The sequence below is a fragment of the Asterias amurensis genome, chromosome 10 (assembly GCF_032118995.1).
Source record: "Asterias amurensis chromosome 10, ASM3211899v1".
NCBI classification, from domain to species: domain Eukaryota; kingdom Metazoa; phylum Echinodermata; class Asteroidea; order Forcipulatida; family Asteriidae; genus Asterias; species Asterias amurensis.
This window is the reverse complement of record NC_092657.1, coordinates 5,845,191-5,872,203: the sequence shown is the minus strand read 5'-3', so window position 1 is coordinate 5,872,203 and position 27,013 is coordinate 5,845,191. Positions and strand designations below refer to the sequence as shown.

The window sequence follows — 27,013 nt, the reverse complement described above, 5'->3', positions numbered from 1 at the left end:
TAAACAAAAAACCTCCCTTTAATAACTTTGTTATTAAATACACGAGCTTCCTTATCACTTAAAATTTTTACATAAAACACAACAATTTTTCCTCAAATTTGTTGATCCATACATTGTGCGATAAAAGTATAATATAATGTGAAAGTACTTCTTCTAATAATTCTTACAAAAGAAACGCAACTTAATTTATGCTTAAAACCAAAATTTAGAGTATCAAATTAATTTGAAACTTAATGCTGAATTAAGACTTGCACTTGACACTTTTCTATGCAACATCAATAGCTATCACTACATCCGCCTGTTTCCAATTGGAGACTTTTGAACACTAGGTGGCAGCAAACTTACCAGGTAAACTTCCATATAGTCTGGGCCCCCGTCTTTATATACAAGGATAAAGACAGGTTCCTGCTATTTAGATCCAGTGATTCCATTTGATACAATGATATTAAGAAATCTGAGAAACAGAGTGCCTGCTAACGTTCGTTCATTACAATCGTGTACAGTTTTTGCCGTGCGTAGATCGGAACATTGGTTGTGTGTGACTGCGCAACACCAATGGTCTTGGAGCCAAGACTCCTAGTTTCTGAACATTATTTAGGCTTGACCTTTTAACCAGACAATCAGGAACCAAATCCACCCTGTATAGATGATGTGACCTCTGACTTCACACGAAAACCATAACATGATTTGCGCGCATACCGCCGGGCAAAACCTTTGTGTTTTGGCAGCCAGCTAGAAAGTGTACACAATCTTATTATGTATGACTCTGCAACTCAGTACCCGGCGACAAATGACGTATATAGTGTTTTGTCAACAGAGGGCGGTTTGAATGTAAACATAGGTCACATCGTGTCCAACATAGGTTGTCCAACATTTTAACATTTTTATTATGTGCGTACATGTTTTTTTACAGCCCCATGTCTAACTCATCAAACACCAAGGAAATATTTAAAACTTTATACATCCCAATATTAATTAGACTTGAATGAATGGCTACATTCATATAAGTAACATCGCCTATATTGCAAAGGTTGTGGATTCGAATCCCACCCGAGTAACATGCCTGTTTTGTTTTGTTTCCTGTGATTTTTGTCTTCTTCACAGAAGTACTAAGCCTGCGCTCAGCATCTGAAACTACTCGCCTCATGGAACCTAACTTAATCAAGCTTCTTAAGTCTGCTTAAGGTCGCACATTCTCTCATTTTGCGCCACACACCTGGAATGCACTCTCCACCTCAATCAGGAAATCTGACTAGCTACGAACATTTAAGAAGTGTTTCCTATCTAATGCGCTGCGTTCTTGACGTAGTGGTGCTATACAAATGCCCTATAAGTATGCTTGTGTGTACAGTATACAGTGCTAACAATGGGTAAAAACCAAAATGAATATTCTTTATCCTCGATGCAAATTTAACATCTATTAAATCACCCATTTATTGCAATACGTACTACTGGAGGAAAGATATCTGTATCAAACAAACATCTGGATCATGACAAACCGAATTAGTAGACTAGCCAAGTCCCTCTGAGCCAGTTGATGTTGCGCCCTCTAACTAGTGGATAAAATGTACTTTGATTTTGTGGAGCAGGTCACTAAGAAAGACAGTTCTCAAAGAACAAATTCTACCTGGCAAGTAGATACACACAAGGTGTTACCACAAACCAAATATATACAGGTCACTATTAGTTAAAGATTGGCGGCACATCGAAATATTGTACTGTTGCGATATTAAAGTGCTTACTCTAAACAGAGATGGATCCCTCCCTGAAGTCTGTCTTGCCCACCAGGCAGTTGATGAGGACAGGTGTGCCTTCCTTACAAAGCTTCTTAGCTTCAAGGAAGGTCTTCTCTATCCCCTCTGGGCTCTCATTGCTCAGCTTGAACCCTTTGCCTCCATACCCCTCGGCGACCTTCTCATAGTCACGGAACTGTAGCAGGACAAAAAAAAAAACAGATATCAATTAAGATAACGAACACCCGTTTCAGAAAGGCGCTTCGGAGTTGTGCCATATCAAATTCTGAATTAAGTACATGAAAAGTTTGACTTCTGAAACAGTTAGGAGTGACTGGACGCGCTAGAAGTCGAAAGGTCAACTGTTGCAGTCGTTCGGATCCAGACCTCAAAATCTAATTCTGAGGTCTCAAAATAAAATTTGTGGAAAATTACTTCTTTCTCGAAAACTACGCTACTTCAGAGGGAGCCGTTTCTCACACCCTTTTATACTATCAACTTCTCCCCATTACTCATTATGAAGTAAGGTTTTATGCTATTAATTATTTTAAGTAACTAACAAGTGTCCACTGCCTTAAAAAAAAAAAAAGCCTTTTTGAAGAAACAAACTAACCGCAAGTTGGCAGCCGATCGAGGAACCAAATATCGGAATCTGTCCTCGTTCAATCTGCATCCAGGACGCGTCGTTACCAACGACTGCGATAACCGGTACCCCGTGTCTCTGGAATGTATCAAACTCTGCTACAGTGTAACCCAGGGTACCGTCCCCATAGATGATCCAGACCTCCGACTCCGGACGGCAAAGCTTGGCCCCGAGGGCGAAGCCACCACCGACACCGAGAGTACCGAAAGCACCGGGGTCCAGCCAGTTCAGAGGTCCGCGGGGTCTACAAAGAAAAATAAAGTAAGTAACTTTAACTATAGTTACAGGTTACAGGTTGACAGCAAATTAATGTGTGTATTCTATAATAAGTAGTATAAAAAATAACAATAATGATAGTCTGTTTTTATATAGCACTTTATACACCCAAGGGCATCTCAAAGCCCTTCCACATTATTACCCCTGGTCACTGGGCCATCAATCCTTTAACCAAAGATTATAGAGTGCCGAAGGCGCAAGATGGGGAACTGAAGCTTTATCGATTGTTTAACGTGAAAAACGCATGGGCGCCATTTCAGCAAGTGAAGGTTTATTTCCCATTGATAGGAATGGTCATTGTCTGCACTGATCTGCACTGATATACTGTTGTATCAAAAGAGTTACTTGCCGAAATGACATCCAGTGGGATTTCACATTTCAGCATCTTGCGCCTTCGGCGCTCTATAATCTTTGCTTCAACCATCTCAGCTCCCTGGGGAGTATGCAGCCTGTGCTGTCAAAATGTAGTGCACTAAGCTATTATCAATCACAATAACCATCTCTGCCCTTGCAGGTACCCATTTACCCCTGGGTGGAAAATATCGACTACATATGTGCTTGTAAACAACACTTCCTAAAGCCAGTATTGAGCTACATTGCACTTTAGGAAGCACGCCCTCTGCCGCCTAAAACGGCAAGTCTCAACAGCCAGTAAATTAACCTGAGGATGTAGGCGGCGCTACCCACGAAGTCTCCGCCATCAGCGACCAGTATACTGTTATCATCCAGATTCTCCTCCATAATATGAAGAATTTTCAGTGGATTCAAGTACTGATTGACGGGTGCATCTGCCTTTTTGCTGTTGAGAAAAACAAAACAAAACAAATTAGTTCATGATTGATTCATTAGGGGGCTTAATTGAATTAGTTTATTCATATCAAATTTGATAAATGACTGTTCGAAGGCTGATACGTTATGAATAAAAATTAAGAGATAAATTAAGCCACTAACTAGTTTATTTCTATCAAATTTGATAAAAGACTGTTCGAAGGCTGATACGTTATGAATAAAAGTTACAGATATAAATTAAGCCACTAGGCCTAACATATTTAAAACAGATAGACATAATGTATAAAAGTTGTAGGCCTTGTAAACACTGTGATATAGTTATACTATGAATAGCGTATCTGAATGCATAATAATAATAATAATAAAAATAATAACAATAATATTAAGATAGTTAGGCCTATAACTGTATAAAGACGAGTGTGGAATAAACAATAAACAGAGATAATAATAATAATAATAATGACCAAATTTATAGAGCGCCTTTTCCAAAGGATACAAAGCGCTAGGGGTAATGCAACCAAAAACCCATCAAGAGAATAAAGAATAGCAAGCAAAAATACAAAAAGTGACAGCATCAAAAACACATTATATGGAACGATTAAACAAATGTGTTTTTAAAAGCCCTTTAAACCAATAAACATTTTACACAAAAAAAACATTGCAGAAATACACTTCAAACACACAGATAAAAAATCATTCATAAAAATGTTGGTACTAATTAAAAAAACACACCTGGATATAGAACAATACAAATATAAATCAATGTTTTGACCCTAGCAGGAACTTTCCGAAAGACTAACACATTTTATAAACAAGTGTATGAACACTTGATGCATGAGTGCATTCATGCGTAACAGAAGCAGTGAAGTAGGAAGACATAAAGAGAGAGAGAGAGAGACAGATGAACAAAAAGTACACAGAAAAGCAAGGGATGAACAGTTGAAAGGGGGGGCTAGAGAGGAAGGGGATGGTTTGACCAGAAGTTTGAAACAAAAATGGCAAAATTAAAAGGCGAGGAGAGGGACATTATTTAATTGATTAATAATAATAATAAACAGTTCTTATATATAGTACATTTCACAAGAACCATCTTGATGCATGTTTATTAGTAAATGACTATAGAATGAAGAAATCACACCATTTGCATCTTGCAATGAGGGAGATTGTGTTCAACAATCAAAAGGGAAATAATTATTGAGAAATACAATTCAACATAATAGAAATTCCAATCATGGTTAAGTGTCTTGCTGAAGGGAGACAAGTGTCACGAACGGGACTGAAACGCACACTCTGCTGATTAGAAACACCAGAGCTTAAGGCCGGTGCTTATATCCGCTCGACCACGATACGCCGAATATCAGGCATGCAACTCTTAAGCGGAAAAGAACGCGGGGAAATTATTTTCTTATTGATCGTGTGGACTGAAGCTAGCCACGTATTGGGCCCTTACAGAGTCTAGTTCCCGCCGCATCCCCTCGTACAACATGCAATAAAAACAATACGGAGCCGTACTGTGCAAAAAATAGTGTAGAAGGTATGCGGTACAAGGAGAACTTGGTCTGTATAAGGACTGTGTAACGCTTTTGTGCGGAGCATTCATCACAGATTTTTTTCTCTCAACGCAGGTTTTTACGTAGCGGCGGATTTCCATTTCATGAAATGCGTAGAAACCGCGAATCCGCAGAAGAGTTGCATGCCTGGAATATGACTTACATATTTGACTTTTCCGTTTCTTCGTCTCGTTCTTTCAACATCCGAGGCCATTCTGGGTCACATTTATAAGCTCCAAGTGCCTTCTGCAGAGAGGCCACAAAGCTCCCTGGATCCCCCTGGATAGCTAGCGTCGGGGTCCATAACATATCACTATTCTATAAAATAAAAAAAAGTTCCAGAAAGAAAACAAATGTCAGAATTGAAAAAACAGCAATGAGGGAATAGAATTGGCTGTGGCAAACTGCTTACCGACTAAAAGGACATACATGTATGGTATAATAAGTGCACAAAATACCAAAAGGACTTATGGTATAAGTGCAGAAAATACCAAAAGGACCTATGTATGGTATAAGTGCAGAAAATACCCAAAGGACCTATATGGTATAAGTGCACAAAACACCAAAAGGACCTATGTATGGTATAAGTGCAGAAAATACCCAAAGGACCTATACTGGTATAAGTGCACAAAATACCAAAAGGACCTATGTATGGTATAAGTGCAGAAAATACCCAAAGGACCTATACTGGTATAAGTGCACAAAATACCCAAAGGACCTATATGGTATATGTGCAGAAAATACCAAAAGGTCCTTTTGGTATTTTGTGCACTTATACCAAAAGGTCCTTTTGGTATAAGTGCAGAAAATACCAAAAGGACCTTTTGGTATAAGTGCACAAAATACCAAAAGGACCTTTGGTATAAGTGCAGAAAATACCAAAAGGACCTATAAGTGCACTTATACCAAAAGGTCCTTTTAGTATAAGTGCACAACATACCAAAAGGACCTACAATGTATGGTATAAGTGCACAAAATACCAGAAGGACCTACGGTATAACATGTGTGCACAAAATACCAAAAGGACCTATGGTTTAAAGGCACAAATCGGGGCCTGATGTTTAGACGCCATTTGCAAAAGAAACAAGTCAAAAATTAATGTGAACACATTGTATGGTCAATTTATCGCTAAAAATAAATGGTGCACGAAAGGGTCAATATGAAGACATATCTTGCAGGCCTGTATGCTTTGTTTTTGAAAAGACAAGGGCACCAAGGCAGTTTCTCGTTGGTTAAGGGCACCCTTATGAGGAAATAGACCCTTCCCATGAAATATGTAAATTTCACATAGCGCATGCGCTCTAACGTTTTGGTTGGCAAAATGAGGGAACATCGCGCTGTTTTTTACACGGCTAATAAATAGAATGGGTGCGTGACGCAGACGCGATTGCGCGTCTGCTTAGTGCACAACTCTATGGTATTTGCCAACCAACAAGGTCTGTACGCATGCGTGAATGTAATTAGCATATTTTATTATTGTTATTATTATTATTATTATTATTTATTCGGCCAGTGTCAAAAACAAATACATAAAACAAGAATAATAAGACTTCAAAAAAGGTAACTAGAGGAGCGGGATTAGACAAAAGGGTACAGGACAGGTACGGGATGTGGAGGAAGGAGGAGGAAGGGACAACAATCCTTTCTAAGACGGCCAGGATAAACAAAAGCGTACTACTATGGGAAGGGTCCATTGTAAAATTCTACTGGAGAATAACAAGGACACCAAGGCAATCTTACCTTGTACAGTTGAGATTTATTTCGATTGACAGCGATGACCTTAGAGCGCCTACTCAAATGGCGTCCATACGACAGTCTGAAGTCACATACTGTGCCTGAAGTGCAAAGGAAAGTGCGTTCAAATACTGTTTTACAAATCTAGTTATCAATTACGTGTATATCAGTTCAATAAAAATAATAATACATGTAATTAGAGATTTCAACAAGATGATAAATTGTGCATTACAACAAGAAGTATTAAAAACATAAGATAAAACATACTAAAAAAAATTACATACAACTTATTAACAATCTACATACAAGCATAGTTACATCAAAGCAAGATGAGAAAAAAAAACTTCACTTTTCACTTAAAGGCAGAGGACACTATTGGTAATTACTCAAAATAATTTGTAGCATAAAACCCTTCTTGGTGACGAGTAATGGGGAGAGGTTGATGGCATAAAACATTGTGAGAAACCGCTCCCACTGAAGTGCCATAATTTTCGAGAAAGGAGTAATTTTCCACGAATTTGATTTTGAGACCTCAGATTTAGAACTTGAAGTCTCGAAATCAACCATCTTAACTCACACAACTTCGTGTGACAGGGGTGTTTTTTTCTTTCATTATTATCTCGCAGGTTTGATGACCGATTGAGCTCAAACTTTCACAGGTTTGTTGTTTTATGCATATGTTGAGATACACCAACTGTGAAGGCTAGTCTTTGACAATTACCAATAGTGTCCACTGCCTTTAAAAATATCAATGGATTGAGAAGGTTGAATGTCTTGAGAAATGATTTCTTAGCAACTGAATTACCTACCTGCCAGGATGACGACATCAGCTTCCTTCAGTGCATCCCGTCTACGCTGGCGGATGTGATAGGGGCTTTTCCTTCCCAGCATGCCTCTGGCCATGCCACCCAAGAAACAAGGAATTCCCATCGCCTTTTGGGGTCAACAAGAAAAAGAAAAATAACCAAAAGCTCATATTATACAAGTACTAATAGCGACTGAAGTTCAAACCTTTTATTTATTTTTCTAAATAATTGTTCTGGTTTCTTACCAGAAATAACGGGGGAAACAAGAGAAGCAGTGTCTGTGCTTACGTTGATGACTATACAGAAACGATTGGTCTCTAAAAGGGTATAAATTTTGGGATTTACCCATACACCGATGTGTGTTAGTTTATAAGCTTGGACGATATCACGATATTATCGAATATCGCGATACCAATTTGAAAACGATTTGGATACCGGAGCGATTTGGTTTTAATCAGTTTCTTTCTGACTTTGTACAGCGCATTGGGACTCCGTGTGTAATGCGCTTTAAAAGAACGGTTTATTATTATTATTATTATTATTATTATTAATCGAAATATCGATATGTTGCAATATCGCGACATTGATTAAGTATCGCGATGCATTTCCTAGCTGAGACATCTTGCACCCCATAGGTTTATAGTAAAACCAGAAGAATAGGTCATAGAACACCTCTCTTATGCTATGACTGTCTCTTCTACAACTTTCACCGCAACTTTCACTGTTTTTTTTTGTGAAGCGCTTAGAAACTTATTTTTAGTATAAAGCGCAATATAAATGTAATCATTATTATTTATTATTAGTTTGAAGACTGATGATGTCAAATTCAATTAATCGCGATTATATCGAATATCGCGATATATTGTCGGCGATATATCTTGAATAAAATAAATCAATATCGTCCAAGCTTATGTTAGAACTGTATACTAAGTACTGTCCCAAGTCCTGTCAAAAAATATAACATATTATACTCGGGTGGGATTCGAACCCACAACCCTTGCAACTCTTAAGCAGTGTCTCACCAACAACCCGGTACGCTAGAGATCTCTAAAGGGTTAATTTACCTCCAGTGCCTTCCTGACTTCGTCCACCGGGGTGGGTGGCAGGGTGCTCTGACTCCCAAGGACAATGACCGGCTTCTTGGCTGAACTCAACAACTCCACAGCTCTTTGGACTATCAGAGGAAAAAAGATTCAAATAGAGACGATGTGACCTATGTTTACATTCAAACCGCCCTCTGTTGACAAAACACTATATTCTGTCATGTTTCGCCGGGCACTGAGTTGCGTAGTCATAGTAAGATTGCGTACACTTTCTAGCTGGCTGCCAAAACACAAAGGTTTTGCCCGGCGGTAGGCGCTAATCATGTTATGGTTTTCAAGTGTTGTCAGAGGTCACATCGTCTATACAAAGGCTGGTTAAGCATCAAGTTGCAAGAAACGCTGCACTAAACCACAGACCAAACCTGGTTATAGACCTTTATCATGCTGCCTCCATCTTGGTCATGTTCCTAGTATCGAATAACAGTAATGCATGGTAGTAATCATTTTGAAAAAAGGACCCAGACTATTTTTTTTTTCAAACCTTGGTTTGGGAACATTGATATAAATGAGAGAAAGGCCGTATCTGAATTGATGGCTACGGCTGCGGCTATGATCGTTGCCAGGGGTGTTGCTTAGGGCGTCCTATACTTCAATGCATGACGACGCGGTGATCAAGCCGTAGCCGTAGCCCGTAGCCGCCAATTCGGATACTGCCAAATAAAGGTTTATTGGGCATTATCATGGTGCGACCATCTTGTTTTTTTCCCATGTTTCCTAAGAATTACTCATGACAGTGGAAAGTTTGTTAAACCCTTATTGCTCCATAAACAGTTAAGAAGACGGTGTGTTCTGCTGTACCAGGCAGGCTCCTAATGGATAACACCCATGCCTTGATCATCCTTCAGACTGTGGAGGGATAACCCTGTTTCGGCCCTAAGAGCAGGTGGCAACGTGCCCCTTGTGGCAGTTGATTTGGGTCGATAGCCCAAATCATTTAAATGTAGCCTTCACCTTGAGGTGGCTGTCTGGCCTTGCAACATATTTAGCCTTGTTCATACTTTCTGCGAATGCGAATGCGATACAAATTTTGACTTCACAGTGCTATTTTTGCAGCAAATTTTCACTAAAGTTTAACACAAAATCTGATGCGAAAAACTGGTTGCAAACTTGAAAAAGTTGCGGAAAGTATGAACCGGGCTTTAGGCGATCTCTCAGTACAAACAAAATTAAAACAAATAAAAATGGTGATAATGATATTGAAAGTATTTGAGAAATAGGATACCTTGGTCGGCCGAAGCCATTGGTTGGTTGACTGGCAGAGGTTTAAGCTCTCTCTTCTCCCAGGCACCGGCAAAGATATTATTGACGTAGGTGTTCAAATAACTAATGAGAAAATACATAAGAATAATTGTTACATTTCATTTCAATTCATTTCATTTCATTCATTAATTTATGTTTAAAAAGACTTCTCCTCTAAAGGGACACGTTGACTTGGATCGGGGCGAGCTGGTCTTTAAATTTCATAACAAACTGTTTCAAACGCTTTCATAGACCAACTCGCCCGATCCTAGGCAACGTGTCCCTTTAACCTTTTGGTTACTAAATGTCAGTTGGGACAATATTTCCGGCCACACTGGCATGTTAATTCTGAGGTTGCAGGTTCAAATCACGTTCTGGTAAACTGTTCTTTGTTCGACCCAAAACTGTATGAAAAATGTGTGAAAAATTGACTTGGATCGGGGCGAGCTGGTCTTTAAATTTCATAACAAACTGTTACCGATCCTAGGCAACGTGTCCCTTTAAGCTTTTGGTTACTAAATGTCAGTTGGGACAATATTTCCGGCCACACTGGCATGTTAATTCTGAGGTTGCAGGTTCAAATCATGTTCTGGTAAACTGTTCTTTGTTCGACCCAAAACTGTATGAAAAATGTGTGAAAAATTGACTTGGATCGGGGCGAGCTGGTCTTTAAATTTCATAACAAACTGTTTCAAACGCTTTCGTAGACCAACTCGCCCGATCCTTGGCAACGTGTCCCTTTAAGCTTTTGGTTACTAAATGTCAGTTGGGACAATATTTCCGGCCACACTGGCATGTTAATTCTGAGGTTGCAGGTTCAAATCACGTTCTGGTAAACTGTTCTTTGTTCGACCCAAAACTGTATGAAAAATGTGTATTATCATCAATATATGCCTCTCTTAATGTTTATGCATGACGTCATAATTCTTACCCAAAATGAGGCACACGTCTGCCACCACTTGCAGAGGCTGCGCCTATGGCCTCGTTTTGGGTTAGATTTGTGACGTACTCATGTATAAATATTAAAGGCAGTGGACACTATTGGTAATTACTCAAGATAAATATTAGCATAAAACCTTTCTTGGTGACGAGTAATAGGGAGAGGTTGATTGTAAAAAACATTGTAAGAAACGGCTCCCTCTGAAGTGACGTAGTTTTCGAGGAAGAAGTAATTTTCCACGAATTTTATTTTGAGACCTCAGAATTAGATTTTGATGTCTCGAAACCAAGCATCTGAAAGCACACAACTTAGTGTGACAAGGGTGTTTTTATAAGAGATGTTACCCGCTGCCATAACAAAGGATTCGAACTACCTCTAGCTACCGGGCAACCGAGATAGTCTAGTTGGTAAGACACTGCTCTAGAATTGCAAGAGTCGTGGGTTCGAATCGCACCCGGGTAATATGCCTGTAATATTTTAGGACTCCGGACAGTACTGAGAATACAGTGCTAACACACATCGATGTATGGGTAAAAAAAGTTAATAAAGTTAATAAGGGTATTTTATCATTCATTATTTTCTCGCAACTTCGATGACCAATTGAGTTCAAATTTTCACAGGTTAGTTACATGTATTTTATGCATGTTCAGATACACCAAGTGAGAAGACTGTTTTTTTTTGACAATTACAAATAGTGTCCAGTGTCTTTAAGAGAGGCGTATTCTAGAGAATTTGAACAAAAGACAATGCAAGCTAGAATGCATGAACCGGTACATCATTAACTTTCCCTGGCTCCTAGTTCCTTTTTCACGAGATCATACCTACATGTATCAAAGCTCCATCTCCATTGGAACAAATCTCCTGCCACACCGGCACGTTTACCAGCACGTTTACCATTGTTCAACCACAAATTATATGAAAACTGTGTAATGTTATCAGTACTAGAGAAGTTGAAAGTTAAAGAATGATAACTTACAAGTTGACAATGCGGGCTAGAATACCTCCTTTACTTCCTGTGGCTCCTAGTTCCTTTTTCACCAGATCGTACTTGTACAAGCTATCAATGGGCAACTCCACAAACACTGGGCCTATCAACATCATGAGAAACAAACAGAAAGATTGTATGATTTGAAGCATTGCTGGTCTCCCAATCCAATGGACCCGTTTCAAGAAATATGTACATAGCCTGTGCGCACTAACATTTTGGCTGGCAAAAAATGAGGGAACATCACAATGTTTTGTACATGGCTAATGGCCAGTGACTCACACGCGATTGTGCGTCTGCTTAGTGCACAACTCTATGGCGTTTGCCAACCAATAGGGTCTGTTTGCATGCGTGAATGTAATAAGCATATTTCATAAAAAGGGTCCATTAGTTCACTGGCCAGAGTCCAGAAATGTTCTGCACTTGGCCAGTAACTAGCCTTTCGTCAAGGCGCAAGCGTCACCCCCAGATGTCACTTGACCCCAAATGTCAAGCATGTTAAAAGACCAGCTCGAGCTGCGAAGCCGCGAAGTGACTTTACTTTTTTTGCTACCGATTTTGGTAGGACAAATGCAATGCATAATGCAATAGCATGATAAGTGTTGGCAAATAAGAAGACACAAATACCATACGAAGAGATCACACAACACACACAAATTCAAGGGTAATGGGGGCGCTAAAAAGTCACGTGCTAAGGGCAACACACAGAAAATGCATATAATGAACTTTTGTGGATCATGAATAACTGATTAGATAAACGAGTTGGTAAAGATGGTAAAGGGGCTTCGCAGCTTGGCCGCTTGCGCTGGTGTTTCTTCATGCGTGTCATCTACGGGTGCCGCCGACACATGCGCCTAGCGGCCTTGAATAAAGGCTATGCCAGTGAGCAACATGGAGGCCACAGAGAATGCCCTTCATTGCCCTGGTCTTGGCGTTGGTGCCCCTTCGAAAAAGAGGACAAGGCCATTTTAATTTTCATTCATTTTAATTCAAGAAATGCCCCCCCCCCACCCCCTCACTTATTTTATTTGTGACAGGCTCTACAAAAATGAGCCGCTTGTTGTACAACCCATTTTTTTTGTGTGGTTTTATGCTTCTGTTTTGGGGCGTATATTTTCGCATTTTCTGAAAACAAATCTTTGTTTTTGATCGATAAAGGTGAATAAAACATGTACTTTTTGTTCATCCCCTATGCAAAAATAGTTTAAATGTTTTTATTAAATGGGCTATTTCCCCAGTATGGGTTATTTTTAGATTATGACATAATCTATTTTTCAAAAGGTCATAGCTTTTAAACCAAACATGATACAAGTGTGTAAGATATATGTCAAAATGAAGCTTGTTGTATTCTCTTTTCAGCTATGTATAAAACCCATTATCTTCAAGTACGCGCTAATCCTCCAATCAGATTCGCAGAATGGAGTGGTGATAAAAACCTATATTGCACGGCTAATATCACTACCATGCGTATTGTGTGTTCTATGTCACGCGCCAAGTTTGCGTGAAGATAAATACGTTATCACACGCGCGCTCGTGGAAATACGGAAAATATAGCGCGTCTGCGTCCCATATCCAACTCAGCCTTCGGCCTCGTTGGATATGAGACGCAGAAGCGCTATATTTTTCCGTATTCCACTCGCGCTTGTGTGATAACTTATAAAGTCAATTGTCCCCCTTGTGACTCATTTTTGCAGAGCTCATCACATATTTACCTGGAGTGTCAGACTGCGCAATAGCGATGGCTTTACGTATCGTTGGAATGATGTCCCTCACACATCCGATGCTAGCACAGAATTTACAAAGCGGCTTGAAAAGAGACATCTGATCGATGTCTTGAAGGGCACCACGGCCCTGAAGAGTAGGAAAAGAAGAAATATTCAAATGACCTTGGTTCGAATACATAGAGCTGCATTCAAAGCACTGGACATAGAACTGAAAATAATTGTTAGCATAAGAACGATTAATGGAGAGCTGTTGACAGTATACAACATTGTGAGAAGCGGCTCCCTCTGAAGTAACATAGTTTTTATAATCAAGAGGTATCTTCTCACTCAAATATTTGAACCTGAAGCCCTTTTTAGGCATCTAAAGTAAAGAGAACTGGGGAACGAGAGTGTTTTTTCTTTGATGACCAAATGAGTCCAAATGTTCACAGTTTGTTATTTTAAGCATACCTTGGGATACACCACCAGGCCTGTATGCATCGTTTTTGGAAGGGTAAGGGCACCAAGGCATTTTCTCCTTGGTAAAGGGCACCCTATGAGGAAATTGACCAAGGGCAACGGAGGCAATCGCCTTCGTTGCCTCCGTGAAGTATCAGGCCTGCACCACAAGAGAATACTTGTCTTAAGGCCCGGTCCCACTGCAGCAATAACAAAAACGATAACGATCACGACGCAAAGAAAACGCATTCCATTGGTCGAATTGCTCCACGCAGAATACGCACGCGCTCATTCAACCAATGGAATGCATTTGTTTTGCGTCGTGATTTTTATCGTTTTTGTTATCGCTGCAGTGGGACCGGGCCTTTAGACCCCCAAATAATACCAAAGGTGTCCAGTGCCTTCTAACACACAACAACTTTGCTTACAAGAAAAGTGTTACAGCCATTCGTAAGAAGTCCTAACATCCTAAGATGATCCCTGGCTGCAGCTTCCCAGGTTGTACAGTAAACTTTGGTGTGATCCCTGGCAGCTAACATTTGGCTTCTGATTGGTCCCCCCCCCCAAACTATTAGGGAGACCGTCCAACGTAGGGCTAGATAGCTCAGTTGGTAGAGCACTGGACATTAATCTGGGGGTCAGTAGTTCTGGACAGTCCTACATGTCTGTACTCCAGTAAATGTTTCTTTGTTCAAACCCAAACTAATTATCTGTGACTGTTTTCCTTCTTAGTTTTGAAATCAAACAATAAACCACAACGGAAACTGACTGGGTTTGACTCCACAAATTGGCCTGCCGTGTTAGTTCACGATGTAGTTCAGGAAGACCGTGTAATTTCGAGGCACATTTGTTATATTCTACCTTTAAAACATCTTTCCAACCAATTCATAACAAACAATTTCAAACACTAAAACATCTAGACCAACTCCCCCAATCCGAGACAATGTGTCATGACCAGGATTGGAACCAACACTCTACTAATTACACAGCCACTCACCTTGAGCATCGTTGCTGCTGCTCCCCCCATGAGTAGTACTGGTGACTCAGCCATCTGCGCATTCTTTACAGCCGTGATGGTATTGGTCAATCCAGGACCGGCAGTCACAATGGCGACACCGATCTTACCGGAGAGACGTGCAACGGCGTCAGCGGCGAAGACGGCAGATGCCTGTAGTAAGAATTGAAAGACAATGGGAACAAATTATAAAGTGGGAAATGTTATAGGGCCCCAATGCCGTTTGGAATAAGCCACTTCGGAGTTCCAGCTGCGCATGTCTGTTATTGCTGACAACGCATTTTGTCTATCTCCAATAGTCAAAAGGTTACGGGAGATAGACAAAATCTGTTGTCAGCTGTAACAGACATGCGCCAACTGACATTCCTGGCTTATTGCTCCTTATCCTTCTATAAAGTGTTGTTCATGCCGAAACACCTGCGTGTGCTGTAATTGGTGAGTAAATGATCTTAAAACAAAAACATGAATTTGCCTCTGAAAACACAACCAGCGGAGTATCATGCCAAACTCACTGTTATAGTACTTAGCAGGCCTTAAATAACCCACGACTCTGGTTGACCTTTGTTGACCACTACCGGAAATGCCTGACATTTTCAAGGGGGCAGCCCAAGTCAAAGTTGCTCGGTATTCTTCAGGGAACACAAAAACACTTTCAAACCTGTGTTCCCAGAAAATGGCCACGGGACCTACAGGCTGGTCTCCTGCTACAACAGCAGTTGCTTTAAAAGCATCTATACGAATGTTTGCCCTTGAATTGGTTACCATCCAAAATATTTACTGGTTTCCTGTTTTATAAAACTCTATATAAGGACTACATGTAAAGTAAAACATGTACGTTTGTTGTGGACAAGCAGTGGAAATTATTTTTCAAACAGGAAATATTCTGCTTTTAAAGCAGGCAGAGAGACATGAAAGTGGGCCCTGGTCAGCTGGTGTTCTGGGGCACTTTGTACAGAGTCAAGACTACGTACATTGTACACAGAGTACAGTACATGTACATGTATGCCCATGGAGGAAGGAAAGTGTGTTTTTCTTCCTCCATGGTACACATGCCCATCTGTAGGCCGCTAAGGCATAAATAAAAAAAATGTTATGTTGGCGTAACCCGACCTACCCTTAAAAATACGACCGACCCTGGATATTTTTATTTTTTCAAGGGAAGAAATTTAATGATTAAAATATATTAAAGACATAAAAATAAAATAAATGTCATCAAGAGTTTAAAAACATGCTATTTGTTGTGTGTAGCCTTGTTTTCTTTTGTTATTGTGTATACTACCAGCTTTAAACAATTAGAAAACATGTCATTTTCGTAGCTGGGAGGGGGAAAAAAAATCCCTACCTTCCTACCTACCCTAATTTTGGGGGCCTTTTTACGGCAACATAACATTTGTTTTGTTAAAGGGAGTGGACACTATTGGTAATTGTCAAAGACTAGCCTTTACAGTTGGTGTATCTCAACATATGCATAAAATAACAAACCTGTGAAAATTTGAGTTCAATCGGTCATGAAAGAAAAAACACCCTTGTCACACGAAGTTGTGTGCGTTTAGATGGTTGATTTCGAGACCTCAAGTTCTAAATCTGAGGTCTCTAAATCAAATTCGTGGAAAATTACTTCTTTCTCGAAAACTATGGCACTTCAGAGGGAGCCGTTTCTCGCAATGTGTTATGCCATAAACCTCTCCCCATTACTCGTCACCAAGAAAGGTTTTATGCTAATAATTATTTTGAGTAATTACCAATAGTGTCCTCTGCCTTTAAGCCTAATGTAGGGAATGTAAATCAAGTAATTTGGACCATTGGACCTTCAGTCAACATACACAAACAGAACATCCATTATAAAATCTGCATTCATGTTGCATTTCATTGTTCTTTTCTTTGTCCCTGTACTTCACATTTCCCCATAGACTTTGTACATACAACATATTTAGTGTGGATCACCCAGTCTTTAAAATTCCCCTATCATCAGACAATCCTTTTTGGTAAGGTCATATAAACAAAACACTAGTTGATGGTCCCCTCCCTCATCCTTTTTTTGAGGCCGCATCATTTTTTTCCTTCTATTTTTCTACTTTACTTTTTTTTCATCAAGACAAATTTTCTGTGTTTTTCTCAATTTACTTACTTATACTAGATTTTGTTACTCCATACATGTTGTAATGTGACTTTAAACTGAATAGGTGGCCAGTTTGAATTAAAATGCTTGGTGGCCACATTTGATAAAGAATAAAAATTTAAAAATTAAAAGGCCATCATCCTCCTCTTTTTGGAAAAACCCAGACGATCAACTGGTATTTTCTCTTATTTGGCCTCATAGGTCTAGTTCTTGGTCTCCATGGTAACAAAAAATGGACACACACATCTGTGCAAAGGTTCAAAAATGTGACCAGACATTCCGAAACCCTGACAAAGCACATGTTTGTTACATTATGTACTGTATTAGGCATGTTAGGACTCTTTCTCTGTACACAGGAACAGAGTCCTAACTATTGAGGCCCGTTTCTGGGGCGGAAAAATTTCACAGCTTCATAACTTAAATCTTACCTGCAACAAGCCACTAATTTCAACAGATTCACATTCCATGGCGGCATACATTTTTCTGCGATGGGTTTTGGTCCTCATATTTTCCTCACAAATCCGTCATTTTCGTGAAATAATGCAGCTTCCAACGTTAAAAAATTCCTGTTTCGATCGTTTTCTCACAGTTCTGTACATTCGCGTGCAAGACGCATGATGCAAGCTTAGACGCATGAATTTTTGGTTATCGTATCATGACTGCAGTGTTAACAACACAATTCAAAATTTGTGCGTCGTGCGTCTTGCGTACACACGGCAGACTGTGAGAGTACGAACAAAAATGGGAATTCCTTAACGTTGGGAGCTGCATTATTTCATGAAAATGACGGATTTGTGAAGAATATACATGTATGACGATCAAAACCCACCGCAGAAAAACATATGCTGCCATGGAATGTGAATCTGTTGTAATTGGTGCTTTCTTGTAGGTAAGATTTGAGTTATGAAGCTGTGAAAATTTTCCGCCCCAGAAATGTACCCTGATGTCCAGGACGTCACTGTAGTACAAAACGAAAGTGTAAGGCCGCCAGGGCTAGTACTGTAATGAATGTATACATTTGTATTGTACATTCAGACACCACACATACATGTAGGCTAAAATGTACGCATACTTAAAGGCAGTGGACACTATTGGTAATTAAGCAAAATAATTACAGCATAACACTAAGCTTGAGCGATATCGGTTTATTTTATTCATGATATATCGCCGAAAATATATCGCGATATTTGATATAATCGCGATTAATTAAATTTGACATCATCAGTCTTACAACTCCTAGTGAAAGTTGTAGAAGAGACAGTCATAGCATAAGAGAGGTGTTCTAATGACCTATTCTTCTGGTTTTACTCCAAACCTATTGGGTGCAAGATGTCTCAGCTAGGAAATACATCGTGATATTGCGATACTTAATCGATATCACGATATATCGCGATATATCGATACTTCGATTAAATCCAAATCGATCCGATATGGAAATCGTTTCCAAATTAGTATCGCGATATTCGATAATATCGTGATATCGCCCAAGCTTACATACTGATGTAAAACCTTACTTGTTAACAAGTAATGGGGAGAGGTTGGTAGTAAAGAGCATTGTGAGAAACGGCTCTCCCTAAAGTGGACTAGTTTTCAAGAAAGAAGTAGTTTTCCACAAATTTGATTTTGAGACCTCAGATTTAGAACTTGAGGTCTCGAAATCAAGCATCTGAAAACACACAACTTCGTGTGACAAGTGTGTTTTTTATTTCATTCATATCTCGCAACTTTGACGACCAATTGAGCTCAAATTTTCACAGGTTTGTTGTTTTATATATGTTGAGATACACCAAGTGAGAAGACTGGTCTTTGACAAATACTAATAGTGTCCACTGTCTTTAATCCATTATCACTGCTACTAACCTAACAGGGCCAGACAAATACAAAATTATGTTTTCAATTGCTTTTCAAGCAGTTTGCAATGTAGGCCTACTGACCATGCAATATGAGGGTCCTAGACTTTTAAGGACAGACACAAACTTTTTAAAGTGAAAACAGGAATCTGACTCGTACACAACATTTCATGCAAATCTTTTTCTCAGGTTCAATTCTTTCTGGGGTGAAAAGTTATAAATCTTAACGATTATTCAAGGGGTTCATCCTTTTTCATTTACAATTAGCTTGAGAAAGGATTTCCTTTGATACATGTACCTGGGTTTGGATTACCTTTCACCCAAATAAAACGATTTAAAGTTTCCCGTTTCGTTTCAAGGCAATTGGTAATTTGTCAAAGACCAGTATTCTCACTTGGTATGTATATCTACATGCACAAAATAACAAACCTGTGAAAATTTGGGCTCAATTGGTCATGAATCGAAGTTGAGAGAAAATGATAAAAGAAAAAACTTCCTTGTTGGACAAATTTGTGTGCTTTCAGATAGGAAGTCTTTTATTATTTTAGTGAGAAATAACCTCCTCTTGAAAACTACATTACTTCAGAGGAAGTCGTTTCCCACAATGTTTTATACCATAAACAGCTCTCCAGTGCTCGTTACCAAGTCAGTTTTTAAGTTTATATTTGTTATGAGTAATTACCAAACGTCTACCTTCCCTTTAAAAGGCACTGGACACTAATTGGTTATTGTCAAAGACCAGTATTCTCACTTGGTGTAGGGCAATTCCACGGTTAGTTTCGTTACACTTTTAGCTGCTTAGCACAGCTCTGTGATCTCCAATATTAACATGAAAGCCTATCAAGTCTCCATTTTTGTACCATGGCAACATCTTGGTTAGACCTAATATACAACAAAATTACAAACTTCTAGACACATTTATTCCGTTGTTATGATCAGTTTAATTTTGGTTAGTTACGTTACAAAAAAGGGACATGGAAAAAAAATGCATGTCTTTGAACAAAAAGTTTCCTCAAACAGGGTACAGCTGAAACAAACTTTACTATTTCTATAACTACAAGGGTACTAGCAAGTGTTTTGGTAGGGGAAAAAATAAAATAACTCTTATCAGTTCCAGGCATTGCCCCAAAATCATGGTTAGTTACGTTACAGTTAGTTACGTTACACTTTGTCCATGACTAATATTATTTGTGATACACCCTTTGTACTTCACTCACAGCTCTAATCTGGTCTATATTAGTAACTAGTATGCAATACTACACTATATACAAATCAATTAAGCAAAAAACAATGGAATAAAGTAATATTTGGTAACAAAATTGCAAAAAAGGTATAAAAAGCCATTACCTCGCCATATCATTAACCCAGGTCACATATATTACAAAATGTTTATATCTGTAACATATAAACTTGTTCCTTTACATTCATAAGCCATGCAGTATTTTAAAGTCACAATAAACCAAGTGAATTTCTCTCTTACATAGATACCAAAGAAAACAAAACAATAGAAAGGATGTTAAATGAGTCGCTTGTCTTGAATCTTGGTCATGGACACTAATCTTACAGTTGAACAGAAATTTTGAAATGCTCGCGATTGTTGACATTTTCTGGCACATCTAGCTTGAAAATCATTTTGTCCCTCGTATAGAAGATACAAACATTTTGAGTGGGCCATTTTACAGAAGATGCTTCACTGCCCCTCCCATGCCATCCACATGACCTTTGCCATGGGAGGTGCAGAAGAAAGTCCAGCGAATTTCAATCTTGTGCTGCTCTTGAAGTACAGCTGTCACGCTCCACACTGCTTTTCAGCTTAATGCTTAAATGGGCAGTCTCTCTCTCTTCATCACACCCTCCCTACTTTCCTAACCCCACCCTGACCTACCAACACCAGTTCCTCTTTGCCCTTCTACTACATACATGTACCCCCTCCCTAATTAATAACTAAAGCCTTTGATTATCCATGTACAAAGGAAGACTTATTATAATATTAAACCTTTTGAACACGTTCCGGTCCTACTGTTTTTTGTGCTTTGTCCTAAAAAAAATCTCTACGAGATGCACATCAAAATGTTTTTGTTTTTTTCACACTAATCGCATCCCATGGTCTGTTTGCACAGGGCAACAAGCTTATAATGAGTTTGCTTCCCCCTTACATACAAGCTGATATTGTTGACGATTAGACAGCAAAATCTCTCGCTGTTTCTTATGTCACAAAATGTCTGGACGGCCACTGCCTTTTTCTCCTAGTTGTATTTTTTTGTAGTGACTAGCTGCCTTTATGTTTTCTTAGTGTTGCTAATTGCTTTTCCCTGTTTGAAAATGGCCAGTTTGATCTATGGACATAAAAATAAGGAACAAAGTCAATCAACTTTTTTGAAAATTGCAATTTTTATAACTACACATATGTATGTACCTGATGAACAATGTTAGAATTATACACATGCAGCACTTGTACACAAACTCTCATTAATTTAGTATATAGAAGAGAAATACAACTTTAAGATAACCCTTTAAAATAAAATTCATGTGGATTACACCATGTAACTTTATTGTTATCAAACTTACCCCAAAAAGTTCACCACAAAAGTTGAAGAAAATGAACTTGTAGGACAGGGGTGTTGCGCATGGATCTTGCATACATAATATGCATACAGACAAAATGAGGCACATGGCAAACAAAACATTGCTAGAAGTTGAATTGTGGGTCAAAGAACAGTTTCACACTTCCCTAACTTGTTTAAACTCTACAACATGGCTGAAAACTTATGCTTGTGTCAACTTAGCAGCATCTTAATAGTCTTTATGTCGGTTAGTTACGTTACGGTCCGGTTAGTTACGTTACATAGTTAGTTACGTTACAGTTTTTGACTGCTTCTATTTTCCACATGGTACAATTTTTATGATTTTTCCTTCCTTATTTTAATTAAGGATTGCACCAAGTAGGAAAATTCAAGATATAAACATTTTAATTGATTGCCTTCTCTACAGGCAGAAACAATTGGAAGTTTTGGTTAGTTACGTTACATAAGGTTTAATGGGGGTACAAGCTTCACAGATTGATGGTCTGAATCTATCACAAACACAAATTTTGACGATTGCAGCCAATGTGTAGGTCCAATCAATGAATAAATATGACTAGATTGATTTGATACCTTGTTATCTTCCCCCTTCAGTAGTAGATTGAAGTTGCACAACTTTTTTACACATAATTTCATGATAAAACATTGTTGGCACAAAAATTATTTTTTTGTAACTTTCTTGCAAAGACATGACATTGAAACCATTTTTTCCTGAATATTTGATGTATATGCTACAATATAAGCCTAATTTTTACTTAAAAAACACAATTCTAAATTTTGAGGTCATGTCCACTTCTTCATGGAATTGCCCTGTATCTCAACATACATGCACAAAAAAACAAACCTATGAAAATTTGGGCTCAATTGGTCATAGAAGTTGCAAGAAAATGATGAAAGAAAAAACACCCTTGTTGGACGAATTTGGGTGCTTTCAGATAGAAAGTCTTTTAATATTTTAGTGAGAAATTACCTCTTTCTCAAGAACTACGTTACTTCAGAGGGAGTCGTTTCCCACAATGTTTTATACCATCAACAGCTCTCCAATGCTCGTTACCAAGTTAGTTTTAAAGTTTATAAATAAGTTTTTTTTAAGTAATTACCTAGCCTTGCTCAAGGCAGTCGCATTATTCGCTCCGAAAAGACGCAGCTGTAAACCCACCCGCCGTATACCCTGTGCATGGTGTGTGCGATCACACCGAATGACCCACCCGTATACACACTGTCACATCGCACGAATACTGTTCACACAAGTCATCGCACTCGTACACCACTAACCGCATGCGGAGGCCGTCAGGCCGACAGCCTTGTCGGGTCTGTATCTTCCCGTTTTAATGTGTTGTATTGAAAAAATTCCAATAGTGGACGAAATTGGGGGGGCTCTAGGATATGCTAGTATGCAGCTCATGAATATGTATATCGTTCGTCAGACCTATCAGACAACACAGGATGTGAGGCAAATGAATTATTCATGTTGACGTCCAATCACGCACTTCCCTTATCACGACCTTTGGACCCTATCATGCGTCCGTGGTGGTGGTGTGTGAGGTAAACATGTCTCGTCTTTCGCGGGCATTATGGTAATGAGCTGACCGTGGGAACTCTTCGCTTATTATAGTAATGAGGTCAGTGGCTTCAACACAGATCCTACAAGGCTGTCGGCCTGACGGCCTCCGCATGGGGATAGTGTACGGGGGCATCGTGTCGTGCGATGTTACGCACAGTGAATACGGGTGGGTTTTACGCACAGTGAATACGGGTGGGTTTTTATACAGCGGTGGTCTTTTTTCGGAGTGAATAATTCGACTGCCTTGAGCAAGGCTAGTAATTACCAAACGTTTACCTTCCCTTTAAAGGCACTGGACACTAATTGGTAATTGTCAAAGACCAGTCTTCTCACTTGGTGTATCTCAACATACATGCACAAAATAACAAACCTGTGAAAATTTGAACTCAATTGGTCGTCGAAGTTGCGAGAGATTCATGAAAGAAAAAACACCCTTGTCACACGAAGTTGTGTGCTTTCAGATGCCTTGAACTCGAGACCTCAGCTGGGGTTTCGAATTCAATTCAAACATTTTAGTGAGAAATTAATTCATTCTAAAAAATACATTACTTTAGAGGGAGCCATTTCTCGCAGTGCTTTATATTATCAACAGCTCTCCAACAGTTTCCAGTGGCTTTTAAAAAAAAAAGGTTTCCTGAAGTGCTAAAACAATGGACAGGCTTCATTCTTTTTTTTTTCAAAAAGACAGGACAAAAAACATGTAGTTTTTTGACCTTATTGGTTACAACATTGTTATCTTATGGATGGTTATCATCAGTTCGTCCAGAATTATGAAGATTATAATAAGCCTATCTTGCAAAAAAAATAAACAAAACAAACAAAGGATAAAATCAGTGGTCATGGGTTGATCCAATTTTAGAAATGCTGGTCTACGTTTACAATGTGTAAACACTTCAGAAATCAGTAGCCGTAACCACCTACTGCTGGTGCTGAATCAGGGCTATATATATCCACTTCACAGTCCGTACTGATGATGATGATGCAGGCATGGGTATCATCCACTACTAGGACTCTGGCTGGTAGAGCAGACTGCACTACATACCTTCCCTGAACGTTTTCAGACAGCGACTATGGTTTTAAGGCCATTGGACACTTTCGGTAAACAGTATTGTTCAAGGCCCACACTTCGTGTATATAAAATAACAAACCTGTGAAAATTTAGGCTGATTGGTCATCGGAGTCGAGAGAAAATAATAAGAAAACCCACCCTTGTTTCCGCACGCTTCGCCGTGTCATGACATGTGTTTAAAATAAATCCGTAACTCTCGATATATTGAGCATTTCATGGAATAATCAAGAAAAGTCTTTTACCATTGCCTTCTGTAAACCCTGTAAGTTATTTGTAAATCTGTGAACTTTTTCTTTTTTTTCTGTACCGAAAGTGTCCAATGGCTTTAAGTGTCTTACTCAAGGGCACAAGTGTCAAGACAGGGATTTGAGCCCACACTCTACTGCTGACAACAGCAGGGCCCAATTTCATGGCTTAGCTTACCAAGCCAAGAACTGGTGCTTGCGGAAGCTTACATGTACTTAAGCTTGGGCGATATCGATTTATTTTATTCACGATATATCACCGACAATATATCGCGATATTCGATATAATCGCGATTAATTAAATTTGACAGCATCAGTCTTCAAACTCCCAGTGAAAATTGTAGAAGAGACAGTCATAGCATAAGAGAGGTGTTCTAATGACCTATTCTTCTGGTTTTACTCCAAACCTATGGGGTGCAAGATGTCTCAGCTAGTAAATAAATCGCGATATTGTGATACTTAATCGATATTGCGATATATCGCGATATATCGCGATATATCGATGTTTCAATTAAAACCAAATCGATCAATCCGATATCAAAATCGTTTCCAAATTAGTATCGCGATATTCAATAGTATCATGGTATCGCCCAAGCTTACATGTATTTCAAGCATATTTCGCATGTTAGCAGGGAATTTTGGCTTGAGTGTACATGCATACGTACACATCCAGTTACTAAGCATTCTTCCCTTACACAGCTAGCGCAGTAAGTCGGCACGGAAGCGAAGAATGGTGATCGTAAGCACAGAATTCTGCAGTAAGCAGAGACATGAAATTCAGCCCAGAGCTTGCGTCTGGTGACCTACACAGCTCAGCCAGGCATTGCCACTGAAAAAAAATTGGCGCAATGCATTTTGGGGAATTAAAATCAGTCACCGACTAGTGTTGTAGTCGCGACTTTATGAGGTGCGACTAGTCGTGTAGTAAATTTCACTATAGTCGCCCAGGCCTATACATCTGCTTTATTTCAAAGGCGAAGATGGAGGTTCTAGACGAGTTGTAAGTTGTAACAAATCCATAAAGATGAGCTACTTCTGTTATTAACCTATGAACTTTAATCTTTGAATAAGAATCTTGCATGATATCTTGTCAACAGAGGGCGCTATAAGGTGCTACACTAACCAACCCAGTACTCACCTCATGTCTAGTATCAATGATGCGTATACCAAGTCTATCGGCAGCGACATTGACCGGTGATATATGACCGCCACATAGAGTGAACATGAACTCCACCCCATGGGCCTTCAGAGCCTCTGCAACAAGCTCTCCACCGTGGCGCTCTGACATTGGGTCTGCCTATAGTCAAGAAAGACGTAGTGAGAGTCAATGGTTAATGGCACCGGACACTTTTAGTGTAAAAACTTAAATGGTAACAATTAGCAATGGAGGGCTGTTGATAGTATAAAACGTTGTGAGAATCAGCTCCCTCTGAAGTACATAGTTTTTATGAAAGACGTAACTTCCCACTAAAATATTTGAATTGATTTCGAGATCTCAGCTGAGATCTCAAAATCAAGGCATCTGAAAGCACAAATCTTGTGCTACAACAAGGGTATTTTTTCGTCGACCAATTGAGTTCAAATTTTCACAGGTTTGTTATTTTTGCATTGTTGAGTAACACCGAGTGATAAGACTGGTCTTTGACAATTATTAACAAAGGTGTCCAGTTTCTTTAAACAAAGAAAAATTTACTAGAGAGGGACTCTTATGTGGGAGTCTTGCCGAGTTTCCTCGTTAGCCAAAATCCGTATTCAGTGGCCACTTTATGAACCTGTATTCATCCTTCGGATGGGACTAGAGCCGTTGGTCCTGTATGTTGTGGAATGCCCTTATATAAAAGAACCCAGTGCACTTTTCGAAAAGAGATGGGGGTTCGCCCTGGTTTTATTGTCAGCATGAAATTTTTCGTATGTCGCCACCACTTTTTCAATTCATTCAATATGAAACAATCTAATTTACAATTACATCAATGAGAAATCCCTTTTTGTAAAAATGAGTGAAGAAGTGGTGGCTCCATACGGAAGGTTAAAATCCAAACTGAAGTTTTAATATAAATAATGGATAGGCCCATTCACTAAATTTTTTAATTCATGACGAATGATCAAAGAAAACTCCATGCACTGACCATGCTGACTGACTGACACATCACAGGACACGAAAACGTTTCAAAAAAACTCTTTCATTTTTGTCAACATGTTCAAACGTCCCAGAAACTATGCCCAATTTACATTTATACGCTGTTTGTAATGTAACATTATCACAGCACAGCCAAACAAAACAAATAAATGTACCACTATTGCATTCTAGTCACATGACAAGCATCCATTGCATTGTACTGTTAATTGCCTATTGCACAATTTTTACCGGCATTTTTACTAATAGTTTCCGTGTGGTGAGCCGCCGGTAATTAACGACCGATTTCGAGCGAATAATTCACCCATAAATACTATAAAATTACCTTGTGTATCCGCTGATAGAAGAAGCCCATTTTCTTCTCTGCATAAATAAGTAGTCCGATGACTAAAATAAATAGTGAAATTGGAAAAAAGCTACAAATTAACAGAAATACTGAGTTCGCCTCCATCTTGACGGCCCTGACTTCACAACA

At 39.1% G+C, this 27,013-nt stretch overlaps 1 protein-coding gene across 1 annotated transcript; it reads right to left on the bottom strand.

Moving 5' to 3' along the window:
- Positions 1–27,013, bottom strand: LOC139943145 (2-hydroxyacyl-CoA lyase 2-like). Its single transcript, XM_071939962.1, has 13 exons — positions 26,864–27,013; positions 25,543–25,701; positions 14,958–15,128; positions 13,511–13,649; positions 11,790–11,901; positions 9,857–9,957; positions 8,596–8,705; positions 7,535–7,658; positions 6,732–6,826; positions 5,155–5,309; positions 3,314–3,451; positions 2,347–2,620; positions 1–1,929 (listed from the first exon to the last, which is right to left on the bottom strand). The coding sequence occupies exons 1-13, from the start codon at positions 26,987–26,989 to the stop codon at positions 1,744–1,746; spliced, it is 1,890 nt and encodes a 629-aa protein (XP_071796063.1). The 5' UTR covers positions 26,990–27,013; the 3' UTR covers positions 1–1,743.

What these genes read in the sequence shown, in the direction of transcription:
- LOC139943145 (XM_071939962.1), bottom strand. Translation starts at nt 26,989, where the DNA reads ATGGAGGCGAACTCAGTATTTCTGTTAATTTGTAGCTTTTTTCCAATT. An exon ending in ATAAATCTCAACTGTACAAG is followed by an intron (nt 5,310 to 6,731) that starts GTAAGATTGCCT and finishes TTTATTTTATAG; the next exon opens with AATAGTGATATGTTATGGAC. An exon ending in CGATCGGCTGCCAACTTGCG is followed by an intron (nt 1,930 to 2,346) that starts GTTAGTTTGTTT and finishes GTCCTGCTACAG; the next exon opens with TTCCGTGACTATGAGAAGGT.